Genomic DNA, 15,400 nt, shown 5'->3' with positions numbered 1-15,400 from the left:
GTTAGGGAAGACTGGGGGAATCTGAGCAGTGGTTGGTTAATTATCTAAAATAATTGGATAGAACAGTCTAATCAACTCAACTGCAAAGTAATGCTTTTTAAACATCCCTACAAGCAAAAATCCCTTTTCAGCCAGGGATTGTAAGCATTGATTTTCCTGGTGGTTTAATGTGGAAAAGGCATTTTTGGTTGGCTGGTCCTGAGAAGCTGTTGGAAGGATGGGAGGGACACAGGGCTTTCAGCAATTCTGGGTAGCACTGCAGGAAGACATTCATCCCCTTCTGCCCCGTGCAGTCTGTGGGAATGAGCAATGTGGGAACTGGTGTCAGGCTGAGTGAGTAATTACTGCTGCATTTGTATAAAGCTGAAGAGTGAAAGTTTGTCAGCTCAGCTGAGAGGCAACAGCTTCTTCCTGATGTTGCTTTTTTTCTGGTCTAATGCAGCCCTAGGAAAAGCTGTCTGGGACCTGTTTGCTGGTTGCACCATTATGTAAATGTTATTTCAAAGCAAAAGTAACTTACTGTCTAAGTGGCTGTCTGCTATTATGATTCCAGATTAAAATGTTCTGCAGGGAGAAGAGATCAATGTTATCTTTTTCAAACTTTGTGAGCACTTGCAATTAAATGTAAATTAATCAAAAACAAATACTGAGTTAGGGTAGTTTGTCACTGACTTGCTAGATCTCACCTCTTGGTATATTCTAATGGAGGTACTTGTATAACATTTACTCCTAGAACCACTTCTTTGCATGTATTTTCATATCTCATTTATAAGGTAAGTAAGGAGGAATTGGATTATTTCCAAACTTTTGAAGTTTTTGATCCTGTGGTGGTGAGGAAAATATAAGCTGAGGTAAAGGTTTAATTTCTCACACATATATTTGGTGCACAGGGAAGGAAACAAGGCTTGAAGTTCCACAGATTTTTATTTTATTTTATCTTATTTTTAGAATTCTCTCCCTTAGTAAAACAAGCATGGTAATTTTGCCTTTTTTTGTTTGTCTTGCATTCAGCAGTGAGAGTAAAGTCACAGCAACTTGCTGATAAATGACACCCCCCTCAGTCCCCTTCTGCTCCCAAATGCAGGAAGAATTTCAGCCATGCATTTGGAACTGGTGGTGTTTTGACAAAGGTTTCTCTGTGCATTTGCAGCAAAACAAAACTCATATAAAACACATATGCTGTAAGTGTAATAAAAAACACATTTGATTTAAGTGGCACTGGGTTGCCTAATATTTAATTTCAAATTAACAACTTTTTAGAGAAATTAAGCACGTCTCTTGTAACTGGATTTATTAGGAAGAGCTTTAAGGCAAATCTAATTGAAACCATGTGACCTACTTATATTAGCAGAACATGCTAGGTAATTGTTTTAACACAGTGTATTGTTGAGACAAAATTTAGTTACCAAGAGCACTAACAGTGAGTTTTCTGATTGGTTTGTATGGAAGTTGGTAAAAGTTGGTAACAGGAAAGTTTTAAACTTACTGAAGCACTTAGACCAGAAGTAATTTTGTATTTTGAAGGCAATTTCAAAATAAAACCTAATAATTCCTGATAATTTAGTTGCTTTGAAGTAGGAGTCATGGAACATGTCAATGCTCCTTGAAGATATTTCATATCTCACCAAAGTGCAGAGATTTTTAATTCATGCATCTGAGGAGAAATTTACAGGTTTAATCCCCCCCATCCATAAAGTGCTCCAATTTTACAAGAATTTCCATTAAAATCATGTGTGCCATAACTGTTTGTGCTTTGCTTCAAGTAATTAATCAGAGTGGGGATATTTTCCTGAAAGAATATATTTAATTTGTCTTTACAGAACAAGCTGATTAACTTGTTCTAGATGTGAGGAAACCCAGAAGGTGGTTGTCTGTAAACTTAGCTCTGCAAAGCTGCTGTGATCTCCACCACAGAAGTTGTGTGGCCAGGGACAAATGCTGACAGCTAATTAAAATGATGCATCATTTAAACACCTGTGCTCTGGTGGTAGGAATTACCTGGAATATAATATCATAATTATGGTTTCTTGGTATGTCTTGGTTTAAATTTATTGCCTTTATCTCAAAACACACCAGAGAATGATGGCACTGAGTGGGTGTGGCCGTGGTAGGGTCACATGTAAGTCACATCAGATAAATCAAGTTAATTCTGGTTTGTTTCTCTTAAGCCAGTCTGAAGGACTGAAGCCAATGTGGGGACCAGTTTTGGTCCTGTTCCTCTGTGTGGCTGACCTGTTGGGAGGAAATGATGGCAGTGTGGGCGGCGTTCTGCTCTCATCTTCCCTCCCCTTTCTTTCTTTCCCTGGGCAGAAAGAGAGGAGTGAAGGCATTAATGAGTTTTTTCCCAGCTAATAGGGAGAGCACAAGCATGGTCCTTTTCCATGACTGTGCTTCACTGCTGAGTGCTGATGAATGCTTCAGGCTCCATGATGAGAACTCTTGAAGGCTGACTGGAGCTGACAGGTCTGCAAACAGTGTTATGAACAGGTAAAAAGGTGCTGTCTTGGGCAAGGAGCAGTGCTCAGTCCTTGCCAAAACAAAAACCAAAAAAGGCTTGTAATGTTGCATTTGAAAATGTATTTTTTCCTGTGTGCTGTGTGCCTGAGGTAATGTGAGGATTTTGTACTGATGGCTTGCTAACCCTTTTGAGTTTTCCATCCTGGAACTCTGAGTGTGCACTGTTTATTTAATGACGTGTTTTGCACAGTTTGCTTTGTGATTAGGATACCTGTCTGAAAGCTGAGTGCTGTTATCTTCAGTCATTAGGGCAGTGAATGTCAGATATTGCTGCCTTTCTCTCAGTAGTTACATTCCAGATTTTTGAAAAGTTCTGGTTGCTTCTTGGTCTCCCTAGACTTAGCCTTCAAACTGATGATTAATTCTTACCAAAGAAAATGAGTATTTGAATGGTTTCCAAAGCATTTAAACAGATTTTATTATGAGGGAGATGGAATGGAAGTATTCCTAATATCTCCTGAAGTAATCAAGTTGCTGTAGCAACCCAGAGCTTAGTTGCAAATCAAATTGTGCCTTACCTTGGCTTTTTCTTACAGTCATAGGTTTCATTGTCCAAGGTTGAGTCTGTACCCTTCACTTTGTTATCCTTGTTGTTCTTAGGGGAGAAGAAAAAGAAAATCCCTTCTCTTTTGACAAAGCACCTGAGGTTGGGTGGTCAGATGCTGTAAACATGAATAATTTCATAGGCTTCAGAAGATTAATTGGAATGTAATTAGTGATTTTTGTGTGGGTGTGAGTCAGTGGACATTGTAAGGGATGCCCTGTTTGTCTGCTCTGTTTTTCACAGAGTTGCATCTTCTGCCCTTGGAAGCACATGGCCCCTGCTACCTGCTGTGTTGCCACTCCTGGTGCTTTTAGATATTTCTTCTTTAAGTTTTTGCTTTTTTCAAATATCATTGTTCTTTTGGAATTCCCTGCAGTCTGTTCAGTTCTTAACAGTGTGACTCTGGGTCAGATGTGCATTGTATCATGTCATGGTTAAGTCTAATTTCTTCCACTTCAAGATTGGGTATAATATGGCAATAATAAACATGTAACAGATTGCTGTGTAAGGGATATAAAGGATTCTTTAGCATTTTTTTCTGAGATCAATGTAGATTAATATAGAAGAAAGTGCCAAAAGTAATTCAAGTTTGTATACCAACACAGAATGAACAATTTCAGTGGTTCACTGCTTAAAAATACTTGTATGAAATATTTACATTTCAGAGAATAGATTTAATAAGACTTTAGTTTGTAGTCCTGAATTGTCATTTAGTGGCACGTGAATTGACCTAGAAAATAAAAATTTTCCTTTGCAAATTAAATTTATTAAGTGCACATACAAGAATAATAAAAAGTGCCATCTGTCTAATTAAGCAAATTAAATATGTCTTCAGGGAGGCAGGGAAGACATAAATTGGTTAAAACTATGTATGCAATGTTTGAGTCTCTTAACAAAAGAAAACTCACCCTTTTTAGTAGTCCAGGAGTGCCAGTGGGGACGAATAAGTAAAATCCCATAGATGTAATCCAAGAATGGATGGATATGTTGTTTCATTTTTTAGTTTTTTGTACAGATACAAATACATTAAGTTGATAACTATGAAAAAATCTGATTTAAGTGGGGAGTTTTCACAACACTACTGTGTAGTTTTAGGAACGAATTTGATATTTTGAGTGGGAACTTTTATTTGTTTCATCCTGATGACCTTCAACTGGTTTTAATACACTGGTGCTGATGCTAAAAATATTTTATCAAGAATATTTCAGATTACTTGTAACAGTGGTAATAACTGAATGCAAGCCAGCTCTGGTTTAGAAGCCTTAATTAGGAAAGCTTCTTTGGGAAGTGGTTTCACTTATCACCCTGACCTCAGGAGTTTGTACACCCAACAGTTTCTTTTTACTTTTGTTCTTTGGAGGCACGTTGAGTTACACCAAATGCCAGCTTAGAGCTGAGGTGACAGTGCTCCACTTGCCCCTGCTTGTGGCACTTTCTGTCACCTGACAGGTGATTTGCACCATTTGCAAGGCGTTGTGGTTGCTGCTTATTTGCTGGTTTGAATTTTTAGTGGGTCATTATTACAGATAAGAATTTATCAGGGCTGGTAACCTAAAATATCTCTTGATTCAAAAGCACACTCTGGTGGCCCTCTTGTGCAGAAGACTTTGAGTTATCCTGAACCTCATCTACAGACTCCTGTCTGGATTTGCAGTCCTAGGAGAAGTATATTATTTACTCTGGAGCTTCATCAAGGGCCAGCAAGCTGAGTGCCATTAAACAGGCATCTCTTTAGTTTGTGTTCATCAGCTGTGTCTGTGGAGAGAAAAATTTGCTACCTTCTGGCAGCTCACACAAGTTAGTATTTGTGTCATGATAGAAAATAACCTTGCTTTCTAAATTCATAGTAATTTTAAAAATTCCTTATAGATAGCAGCGTTCTGACTTCTACATTTGTTTGAGGTGTCTGTTCCAATTAAGTCACTTCAGTCCAATTTACTGGCATGCATGCTCAGTAATTATCCAATACTAGATTACCTGTTTGCTTTCAGCAAAATTTAGTTCCTTTAAAGTTTATTTGGCTGTCTCAGGGTTTTGGTGTGTGGTATTTGGCACTTTTTTTCCTTTTTTTTTTTTTTTAATTCAATCATTTTAGTTAGTTTTCTGTTCAATATTTTCATATCACTTGACAGGAAGTATTTGTCACCATCCTGTATAATTCATTTTTAAGTAGAGTAAAGTAGCTTAATCCCATTTCTGGCTCTGCATAGTTATTTTTTTTTCCTCTCTGTATATAATAATGTAATGTCTACATGAATGCTATTTTTCTGGGTTTTATAAAAGTGATTTCAGATGTAAGAATATGTAATTATTTCATTCAGTGAGAGACTTCAATTTGGTTCTCACATAATCTTTGAGCTGAAATGTGCAATACCTGCCGATTCTACAGTGCACAAGATTTATACTCTTGTATTTACACATGCAGTGAGCAGAAAATAGAGCTGTCACTCTGCAATGGCCTCTGTGGAAGGTACAGCCCTTAAAAAAACCTTTGTTCTATAGGGAAAACCTGCTGTTTTCCTGGAAGAGCAGTTTCCCCCTTTCTGGTAATGCCTGTGTGGCCAGGTGCTGTTTGCTCTGTTTCCTGGGTAAAGGTCAGTCACAAGGATGGCAAAGAGTGAATGTGGTGGTTGAGGAAACATTTCCTTCTTGTGTTACAGGTGAGATCATCCCCCAAATTTCACCTAGGTTAGAATTCAAGGATGCGCAGTGCTGTTTCCCGTGCACAGGTGCAGAGTAACTGATGTCTGTGTGCCTCAGACTGTCCCCAGTGATCAGGAGGATCCTGGAAGTTAGTTTCCAGTTGCAGGTTACTGCAGGCTAATTATTTCAGCTGGAATTGGAGTTGGAGAGGAGGGCAAGGCTCCAAGCAGGGTCCCTCACCCCTCTTGTCTCGGTCATGGCCAATGCCTTTATGTCTCTGTTGTTTCATGACTTGCAGGAGGTTAATTTACAGCTCAGGTGTTCTTCCTTGCCCCAGGAGACATCCTGATGTTTTACTGCTGACAAGAATGTTTCTTGTTCCTCCTGCAGACTGTTGCAGGCTGGCTCAGACAGCTGCAGGGCGGGATGGCCTGGTTGGTTACACAGCAACCTCCTTGTGCCTTTGGGTGTGCAGCAGGAGGGTTCACTGCTCTGGTTCAACAGCACAGGGTTATCTCTGCCAGGCAGGCTGCCAGCCCTGCTCAGTTACTCATGAATCCACTGAGAACCTTTGGCCACAATGAAGAGCTGTTTAGCTTCTGCCTGAACACTTGCTGAACAGCAAAGGAACATGCACTGGCTATCTGACATCTAGATGCAGATTGCAGTGTATTAATCTCAGTTCTAGGGCATGATTTTTACCCATGTTTGATGTCACACAATATGTGTGAGAGCCACTGAGAATGTTGAGAATTCATGGCTGGCTGGTGGTCAAAGTTACCTGAGCTGTGGAGTGACTGGAGTCAGTGATGATGGCTGGATTCATGTGCAAAGCCTGAAGAAGGGTGCTGTCTCTGGAGCACCCAGAGGAGAGTAAAAGGAATGGAGCCTTCAGCTCCCTATAAATGCAGAGTGCCAACTTGCAGGAAGAGTGAAAAAGGAACGAGAGGGAGGTGTGCCACTTCTGGTTTGGGCACAAAGGCTGGGATGGTGTACTCTGGGTATTCATGGCCATGTGTGAACAGTGCTTGAACGCTGACTTTTGGCTGTTTGATGTGTTACTGGAATGTGCCAGGTCAGTGGAGGCTGTGCAGGCTGTCTGTAACTCCTGGTTCCTTTTGGGTAATGCTGGTGAGGTGGCCTTGCAAGTCAGGGTGATGGTGTTGGACTCTGAACACCTTTACAGCCTTTCTAGTAAAGAAGCTAAGAGCAGTTTTATGTTTGGCTAAAAATAAATCTTGTTTAGATAAGACTTTAATAATTCCTTCCCTCTTGTTCCAGATTGGGGAAAAAAACACCATTAAAAATATGATTTCTGAATCCAGTAAGAATGTCTAGAAGGACTAAGGTAGCAAGTAGACATGTAAGTCTAGTAACTCCACTTTGAGTTCTCAGATATTTAGATTAAACTCTAGACTCTTTCATCAGCTATAGGAACTACTGGTCTCTACAGCTTCCTGGTCTCTTCTCCCAGGAAACCAGTGACAGAACGAGAGGAGATGGCCTCAAGCTGCACTGGAAGGAGGTTCAGGTGGGACTTCAGGGAGAGTTTTTTCACTCTAAGGGTTGTCAGGCATTGAAACAGAGTGCCCAGGGAAATGGTAGAGTCACTGTCCCTGGGGGTGTTTAAGAACAGCTGGACGTGGCTCTGAGTGTCCTGGTTTAGTTGACAAGGTTTGGTCACAGGTGGGGCTCGCTGATCTTGGAGGCTTTCTCCAGCCTCAATGGTTCTGTGATTCTCCAGCCTCAGTGGTTCTGTGATTCTCCAGCCTCAATGGTTCTGTGACCTTAAGATAAAGCTTCTGGAAGCAGAAATGTGTCTGTGCCTAAAATATAACCTACTGCTATGTCATCCCATTACTTTTACTTCACTATTCCTTGAAGGACAAATTCTTAATGGAAATAAATTCCTTAAATTTCAGGTACTTTATACTTCAAGGCTCTTACTGTTTCTACTTTATGGAGTTCCATCAGTCTTGCCAGCTTGTGTGATTGCAGGGAGGAGTGAGTTGGCATTTCACTTTGCAAAGGATGTCTTCATCTCTCCCTTTCCTGTCTTCACTGCAAGGGCAATGAGGCTAGCACGGGTTGCCCAAAGAAATTGTGAATGCCCCATCCCTGGAAGTGTTCCAGACCAGCTGGATGGGGCTGTGGGAAACCTGATCTAGTGGAAGGTGTCCCTGTCCATGGCAGGAGGCAGATCTTTAAGGTCCCTTCCAATCTGAGATATTCTATGTGAAATCTCCTTTTGGAGGAGTTTTAAATTTGCAGCTGGGCCCCGTGTTAGCCAGTGAAAGGCTGGGTAGGTCAGATGAAAAAGTACTGGGGAAATTTAAAAAAAAAAAAAAAAAGAAAGAAAAAATATATCAACTTATTCCTTAGTATCCACATGTGAGATTTGAATTAACACTTACTAGCAAAAGAAACAATATTTAGTGAACCCACTAGTCTGTCTCAGGGAAGACTAAGAGAGATATCCATTGGCACTGAGATTAGATAGCTTTCTCAAATGTTTTATTTTTCTCCAAAGTACTGTTGTTGTTTTTAAGTCCTCTTTCCTTCCAGCCACCACTTCTGGGTTGTTTGGGTTTTGGGAATTTCGTTTGTTTGTTTGTTTTTCCCTATATAAATATCCAGTTAGTCTTTAACTCTGGGTGTGTTTTGAATTTCCAGTGGTGGTGTCATTCCTCATGTGCAAATTTGCCATTGTTCTTTAGTATTGTTGAATATTTCTTTATTTTTGTGTTTTGTACAGAAAGGAGGGAATGACTTTCCATTATGTCCTCTAAGTGCTGCTCATTATATTGAATATCTCTGTAATATTTTCTTTGTGAATACTGCTATTTTCCAACCACATCTAATTTTATTTTGCATGTCTTGTTTTTGTTCTAATTCACTGTCTAATTTATTAGACACTAATACAGCAGGCGGCAAAAATATCAAATATAACACTTTAGACGGGAATAAATTGCTGATTTATGGTATTGATGTTACAATAACTTTTGTGTGACACTTCATTCTATTTTTATGAATACTGAACATTTTATTTGATTGTATATCAAAATGCATATAATTGTCTACAGAATGCTCTCAGCTCCAGACTTGATGGAATTGATTGTTAGTTATGAGGTTAGTTTCTATTTTTTCTTCAGCCTGACTTGGCTTTAAACAAATTTTCCATTAGTTTACCAAGGATGCTACTTGTTTGAAATAGCTGAAAATGGTCATGAATTTGTTCTTTTCCAGTCTTTCAGCCTGTTCTTGCTTTTTGAATCTCAGTTAAGTATTTCATACCTGTTCCAGTAGCAGCATTAAATGCTCTAACAGGTCACTTCCTTCAGTACTGAGGTCACTGTAAATTCTGGAGCACACAGTATTTCTGTTTCAAACTTATTTTCTTGGTTTAATCCTGTTCCAGCAGAGTAATAAGTGTTACATGGCATGCTGTGCCAAGCAATACTCAGGTGGTTATTTTTAAGTGAGCTCGTTGGCTCAGAAACACAGAAGTAAATTTCCAAAAGATGTGGCTGCAGTTGGAATGAAACCCACTTGTCTCTGTCAGTGGAGGGGGTGTTTGGCAGGTTAGGTCTGGGTCCCAAAAGTAGTTGTGTTCTGCAATCCAGCCTGCTCATGGAGCTAATTAAAAGGGGCACTTGTAAAATGCTGGGTTTTGTTGTGGGGAGGCTTTCTCTTTGGTCCTAACCAGATTTTCTCTTTCCCTTTTCTCTGTCTTAAGCCACACTTTCCCTTTTTGTTTCCTAATGACTGAAGTGGTATGATGCCTACCAATGAAGGGTTCTGCTTCTGTAAAAATCATCCTAAACACAGTTTTTGTCTGCCTATTGTCATCTCACTTATCCCCATCTTTAAATGCAGTGGAATGCTGTCCACCCATTTAAGAACTGCACTTTCCACCATATTTTAAAATTTAAATGGCTTTTATATTTAAATTGAAATTTCAGAGCAATAATGCTTCTGTTGTGTTAGAGCTAGGAGCAGGAGACAAAAAAAAAAAAGCTCTATTCTGAATATTCCCACACATCTTTTTCCCTCAAATGCTACAGCTGTTTTATCCCTTCATAAATCTTTAATCAGAGGATTTCAATACTTAATTACAAAAAAAATTAACCTCACATCATTCCTTTGCTGTCAGGCAGTATTTTCCTTATTATGTGGATAAGCTAGGCATTAAGGGACTATGTGATTTTTGCAAAATGTCATGGCAAGCCACTGGCAACCTCTAAGGCTCCTAATATATAAGCCTGTAATCTGCTGACTTGACACTAACATTCTTTTTCAGCTGGCAAATCCAATGGGAACATCCTAAATCCTGGTTGGGACTAGGGGGAGTTATTCTGAGATTAAATTACTGCATAAATGTGCTAATGCTGCCATTATCAGTGTTGAGAAGGCACCAAATGGAAGATGAGTCAATACCAGAATAAAAGTGCAAGTGTTCCAGGGCTGTGCACTCAAGGGGACTCCACAGGGCCAGCCCCAGCAGGGCAGAGGAATCACTGGCACCTCCCTCAGCAGCTGTGGCCATGGGGATGCAAGTTCCCAGTATTTATCCCCACGTCCCTGAGTAGTCAAAGGGGACTTGGACAGGTTCAGTAGAGTTTTCTCTTCCTCTCACATGCACACAACTTTTTTTTTTGGTGTCCCCCAAGCAGTTTTTGAGAGTCATGAGTTTTTGGACTGAGTGCTCCATACTACAAGGGAAAAAGAGGATGCTTTTTCAAGTCTGTTTGTAAAATTTCAGCTGGTAGCACAACACCATTTGTGCTTGAGTTGCCTTTTCAAGCTTGCTCTTTACAGCCAGGAGAGAGAGAGAAAAATTATGCAAAATGATGTACCCAGAAGCTTCTTTGTTTTTCCAGACATATCAGTTGGGCAAATAAAAAACAAAAAAACCCAAAACTTTTTTGGGTGGACTGTGCTCTCTTAGTGTTCCTGGAACTTTTATATGATTTAAGGAATTGGAGCCCTATGCAGTGACTTACATTTTTTAAATTAGACTTTAAAAGGTACCTAGGATAGTGACAAAGTTTTGTACCATTTTTCTTATGATGGTAATGTTGATTATAAACTTGGGATAAACCAGGTGAAACTGATTATTTTTTTCCAAAACTGAGGTAAAATAATATGAAAGTAAATAGTGTGTCATCGGGTAGAGGTATTAAACCCAACATTTTAATGTTCTCCAGTGCAGCTAGCATAGGTAATTAAATAATGAAAAAAATCTCTTTTATTTAAGATTTTGCTTAAATTGAGGAAATCCATGTGTGAGGGCACTGTACACCTTAAGAGTAGTGTAGGTAGATAATCATTTAAGTCTATTTGATATTAGTCATGCCACTGGGCAATACTGTGACTACTCACTCGTCTTCCTTTTTCTCTCTTGAGGAAGGCATGCCCAAATAACTTTAATGTAACTCACCGTTGTACTGTATATCAAAAGAAACATTGCTTTTGATATTTCTTTGATTTAAGCAGTAGTAAAATACTGCAGGGAGGCATGCAGTATACATGATTTTATCTCTGTATTCAGCAGCTTAACTAACGTGGTTTAAGATTCCATCTCCCTGCCTTTCCCATAGTTGGGGGTGTAGCACTAGAAGATCCTTCTTCAGCAGGGGAAGCTCAGTGTGGTTGTTTTGTGCAGCGCAGTCTGCTCTCGCCTATAAAACAATGGCGTGCGGTGTCATGTTGGGATGAGGTTTTTGTCCCCAAGTCCAAGGTCACGGATGGGAAGGCGATCCCTGCCGGGGGCTGCCAGGATGCTCCACCTGCAGCGGGGATTTGCGGCATTGGCAATGAGTTGTGCTGGCTGCTGGCTGCCTGCCAGAGGCCGGCTGCCGCTCCAGCTGCGGGTCCCTGCCCGAAAGGCACGGCGCTCGCAGCAGGAATGCGGAGCGCGGCTCTCTGCCCAGCGCAGACCCACGGGCTGCCCTTGCCTCGCTCAGACAGCTGCGTGTTTATGGTTTGGTAGTATGTGATGTCATGAGGGTGTTGGCTTTGAGGAATTTCACTACGGAGGGAGCAGTTTGAAATGCAGGCAGAATCCTCGAGACCTTCGAATGTGCGCTTGGTTTCTCTTTAGGTAGCTCGGAACAGAGGGGCAGATGGATACGTGCGAGCGTGTTTTTTTAGCCAGGAATTAACATATGGAATATAGAAGAGTTTGAAGTGGATACAATACCTGAAGGCAATGTCGAGCCAGTCTGGATTTTCAAACTCCCTTCCTCTGCCAGGATATCCATTCTACCAGGTGTCATGCAGGTATATCGTGTTTTAAGTTGTACCTTTTAATGCAGTTGTATATAGAGCTGTAGCATGATGAGTGTGTTAACTGATTCCCCCCCCATTTATTCTCAGAAAAAAAAATTATGAAATTGGGGAGTTAAGCTGAAAAAAAAAATACTATTTTAGAATGCTATGTGGCTGACCTTATAGTTTAGTTCACTTTTATTTAAAGCAAATATTTTTATTTCCAAGCATGCTAAATATTTTCAGAGTTTTTCTAACTGGAAAAATGAAGTTGTAACCTTGGAGATTTTTTTAAAGTGAGTTACGTATTCAGATATTTCCATCATTTATCTATGGTGTTGAGAAAAGGAAATTATATAGATTTCTAAAACATGAATGATTTTAAGTCTTTTCCTGTGTAATTACATAAGGTAAATAAACAGAAGTACTTCCTGAAATTTGCTTCTAAGACAATTCACAAAAAATGTGCACGTGTGAAAAGGTTATAAATACCAGAGTTGAGGTAAAGCTAAATTGTAAAACCTTCTTATTTTATCTTTTTGACTCAACAGTCCTGTTATATTAATAATCCTTCCTTCTGAAAGTGCTGTATAACAGTTTTGTAGTGAATGGGCTGGATCCTAACCATGAAATGACTCTTCCTGCTGTAGAAGACTGTAATATTGCATAATAATTGGAGGGAATGTGTTACAGTACTTCTGTGGCTGAGAGAGCTCAGGTTTCTGGCACACCTTAATACAGGAATGTAATCTCTCTTTATTGTGTCTAAATCTGAAGTCCCTGCAACAATAACAGAGGGAGGGGAAAATGGGAGTTAGGACAGGAGTTTTGTGCTATTACTCATCTTTCAGTAAGACATATGAAGAGGAAGATAAGAGAATGAGTCAGTTATTAACATACTCGGATCTAGAGAATGAATCTGGCAATCTCCATAAACTGCAGCATGGACAGTGGTTAGTTTGGGTTAGTTTGGTAAGGCTGCAGTGATGGTCACTTGTGAGTAGAAAAAAGATTGATTCTGCATAAAGTTGATTTAAACACTTTTTACTGTGTTTCTTGAAATAAATTCACATATTTGTACGTCTGTAGCACTATTGGGGCTGTCTGCTCAAGGGTACCAGATTTAGCCCTTGAGAGGTCAGTCACAGTGACTGCTCATAGTTGAATGTCCTTTGGCCTGACTTTAGTGGTTGCTGAAGTCTAATAACCTTTCTCTTTTTTGTCTGGACATTTTTTGTGATAAAAAGCATGAATAAACTGGAAATGAGACAAGAGAAATTCAGTAAATGGCAGCTGATGTGAAAGCCTTGTCTTCCCACCCATGTGTTAGGTGCCTAGTCAAAGTCACAGCTTTTCCCTCCTGCTCCTTAAGAGCAGAATGTCCAGAGCCACCACCCAGCTCCCAAGTTTCCACAGTGACCTTCTGGACAAGAATGAAGGTCTCATGAGTGGGTTCCAAGTCCTCTGCTGTGAAAAGAGAGAGATTCAAGTTCCTGAACTTTTGGATCCCTGTTGCTTATCTGCATTTTGGTTTTAATTCTCTCTTTCTGTTTCTTACATGGTTTTAAATAGTTATTCAGCATTTCAATGAAGTCTGTGTTTAATACTTTTCAGATAAGATAATTAGTTTCTGTTATATGCAACTGAGCTTATTAAGATCCTGGTTTATGTATCTAAAATTGGGTGGACTTACTTCCTTTAATGACTAAGTCATTCTGATTTTGCAACCCTGCTTCAGTACCTAAGAAGAGAAATTCTTTACATTGTCTTCAACCATTGATAACTGTAGAATGTGAAATTAGTACTCCTGCTTTTAGAGCTCATTCTCAGTGCAGAATTTTTCTTTCAGAATGGTAACACACATCCATTTTTGCTTGTAATTGTTGTTTATAGTTTTGGGGAGTAGTATACCTTACAGAAACAGGGCTGAATTAGTCTCCACTCTAGTTGTCATATTCTGGTGAGTGAACTTTTCCCAGTAAAGCAAATAGGCAGTGGGACTGCTGTTTGTCATAATTGCTTTGTGATCATGATTGGTTTGTGATCTCTAGTGGGAAGGTTAGTGTACATTATGCTAGACTTTGACTATGCCATATTGACATTATGCTAGACTTGACTATGCTGTATTGACAGAGGCATTCAATCCACTGTGGATTGCTGTTGAGATGGCATTAAAGTCCTGAAGAGAGTTCTGGAAAAGCTCTCTCTTCAGGAAGCTTTTTGCCATATTTTTTTTGGTAAACAAAACTAATTTTCCACGGATCAGAGTTGTCATTGGGATTGCTTAGTGTTCAGAATGGATTGTGCTTTCTGTAACCCATAAAGAAGAGTAGTTTTGGAATAATATTTTTGTAGAAATGTGGATGGAGTATTGCTGGTAGCCGGTCCCGGAGGAATGCACAGTCAGTGTTTGTGGTTTTCTAAGATTGCTCAGGGCATTGTTTATCTTGGAGATGACCAAGATGCTGTCTCCAAAACTGGGTCACTCGGGGTAGCATGGTGTCCTGGTTGGCTGTGGATTATGTCATTGCATAAATCAGGAGTTCAGCTTGGGGACTGTGTTTTTTGTGGTTTTTATTGCAATTCATTTTTGGTATCCATGCAATGCAGAATTGGTGTTTCTTGCTTTTTCATATTTGAACAAAATTTAGAGATTAATATAATTTAGTTCGAGTGTGATAAAAATACCTCATTTTTTCTTTTATAAGGGTACAATAAAAGAGATCTGATCTAGATATTTGTTATAGTTAAGTCTCGATGTGAATGAAAAACATTTGAAGTAATTTATCATCTTTGTTCTGTTACTGATTTGCTATTTGATAGAGAAATTCAGAGAAAATATGGCCATCTATAGTTCATCTGCTTCAAGATAGGTAGCAGCAAATGTAGAATTTTTTTTTGTTAAAATTTAAATGGTAAATTTAGCCAAAATAAGCCTGCAACTAAACCTGTCATTACTCTGGCTAGTATGGCATCAGCCACAGAGCTTGTATTTTTTTCACCTGCTTCATCATGTAATGCTGGGTTTTCTTTGTATACCATATGGTGTAGAAGGAAGTCTGTTCAAAAGTCTTTCAAAATAGTCTCACCATGTTTGATTTTCATAAACTTAAATCAGTAGAGATTAAGAACAAAGGCTGCACTCATGTCTTTCTCCCAGTTGCCCTGGTATGGCAAGAGCTGTTCATTGTAAGAACATTTGCTATCTCTCATTGCTTTAGGCTGCTAGACAAGAAGAGTGGAGTCTTGTGATTATTTCTTTGGCAAAGAGAAGACATCTGGTATCCTAGACATGTTTCATAGGGGAAGCCAGAGCTGTTGGGTTATCAGCAGATTGTAGCCTTTTTAAAAAGCAGTTGTTATTTTTGTTTGCCTCACAAATACACATTCAGACACAGTTTTGAATAGGAGTTGCATCTCCTTCCT

The 15,400-nt window shown here is 39.5% G+C and overlaps 1 protein-coding gene across 6 annotated transcripts in view; it reads left to right on the top strand.

The window, feature by feature from the left end:
• Positions 1–15,400, top strand: part of PLEKHA7 (pleckstrin homology domain containing A7) — a 144,898-nt gene that overhangs the window by 38,776 nt on the left and 90,722 nt on the right. Inside the window, exon 1 of one of the 6 annotated variants that reach the window (XM_030240014.2) lies at positions 2,465–2,487. The exons of 4 other annotated variants lie outside the window; for them this stretch is intronic. In XM_030240014.2, coding sequence (XP_030095874.1) covers positions 2,480–2,487 — 8 coding nt within the window. In that variant the 5' untranslated portion in view covers positions 2,465–2,479. Of the gene's footprint in view, positions 1–2,464; positions 2,488–11,337; positions 11,987–15,400 lie in introns of those variants that run through there. One more of the 6 variants, XM_009102233.4, reaches the window with a different exon arrangement.

This window comes from Serinus canaria, chromosome 5, assembly GCF_022539315.1.
Source record: "Serinus canaria isolate serCan28SL12 chromosome 5, serCan2020, whole genome shotgun sequence".
NCBI classification, from domain to species: Eukaryota; Metazoa; Chordata; class Aves; order Passeriformes; family Fringillidae; genus Serinus; species Serinus canaria.
The sequence above is the reverse complement of the archived record's forward strand: the minus strand, read 5'-3'. Positions and strand labels throughout refer to the sequence as shown.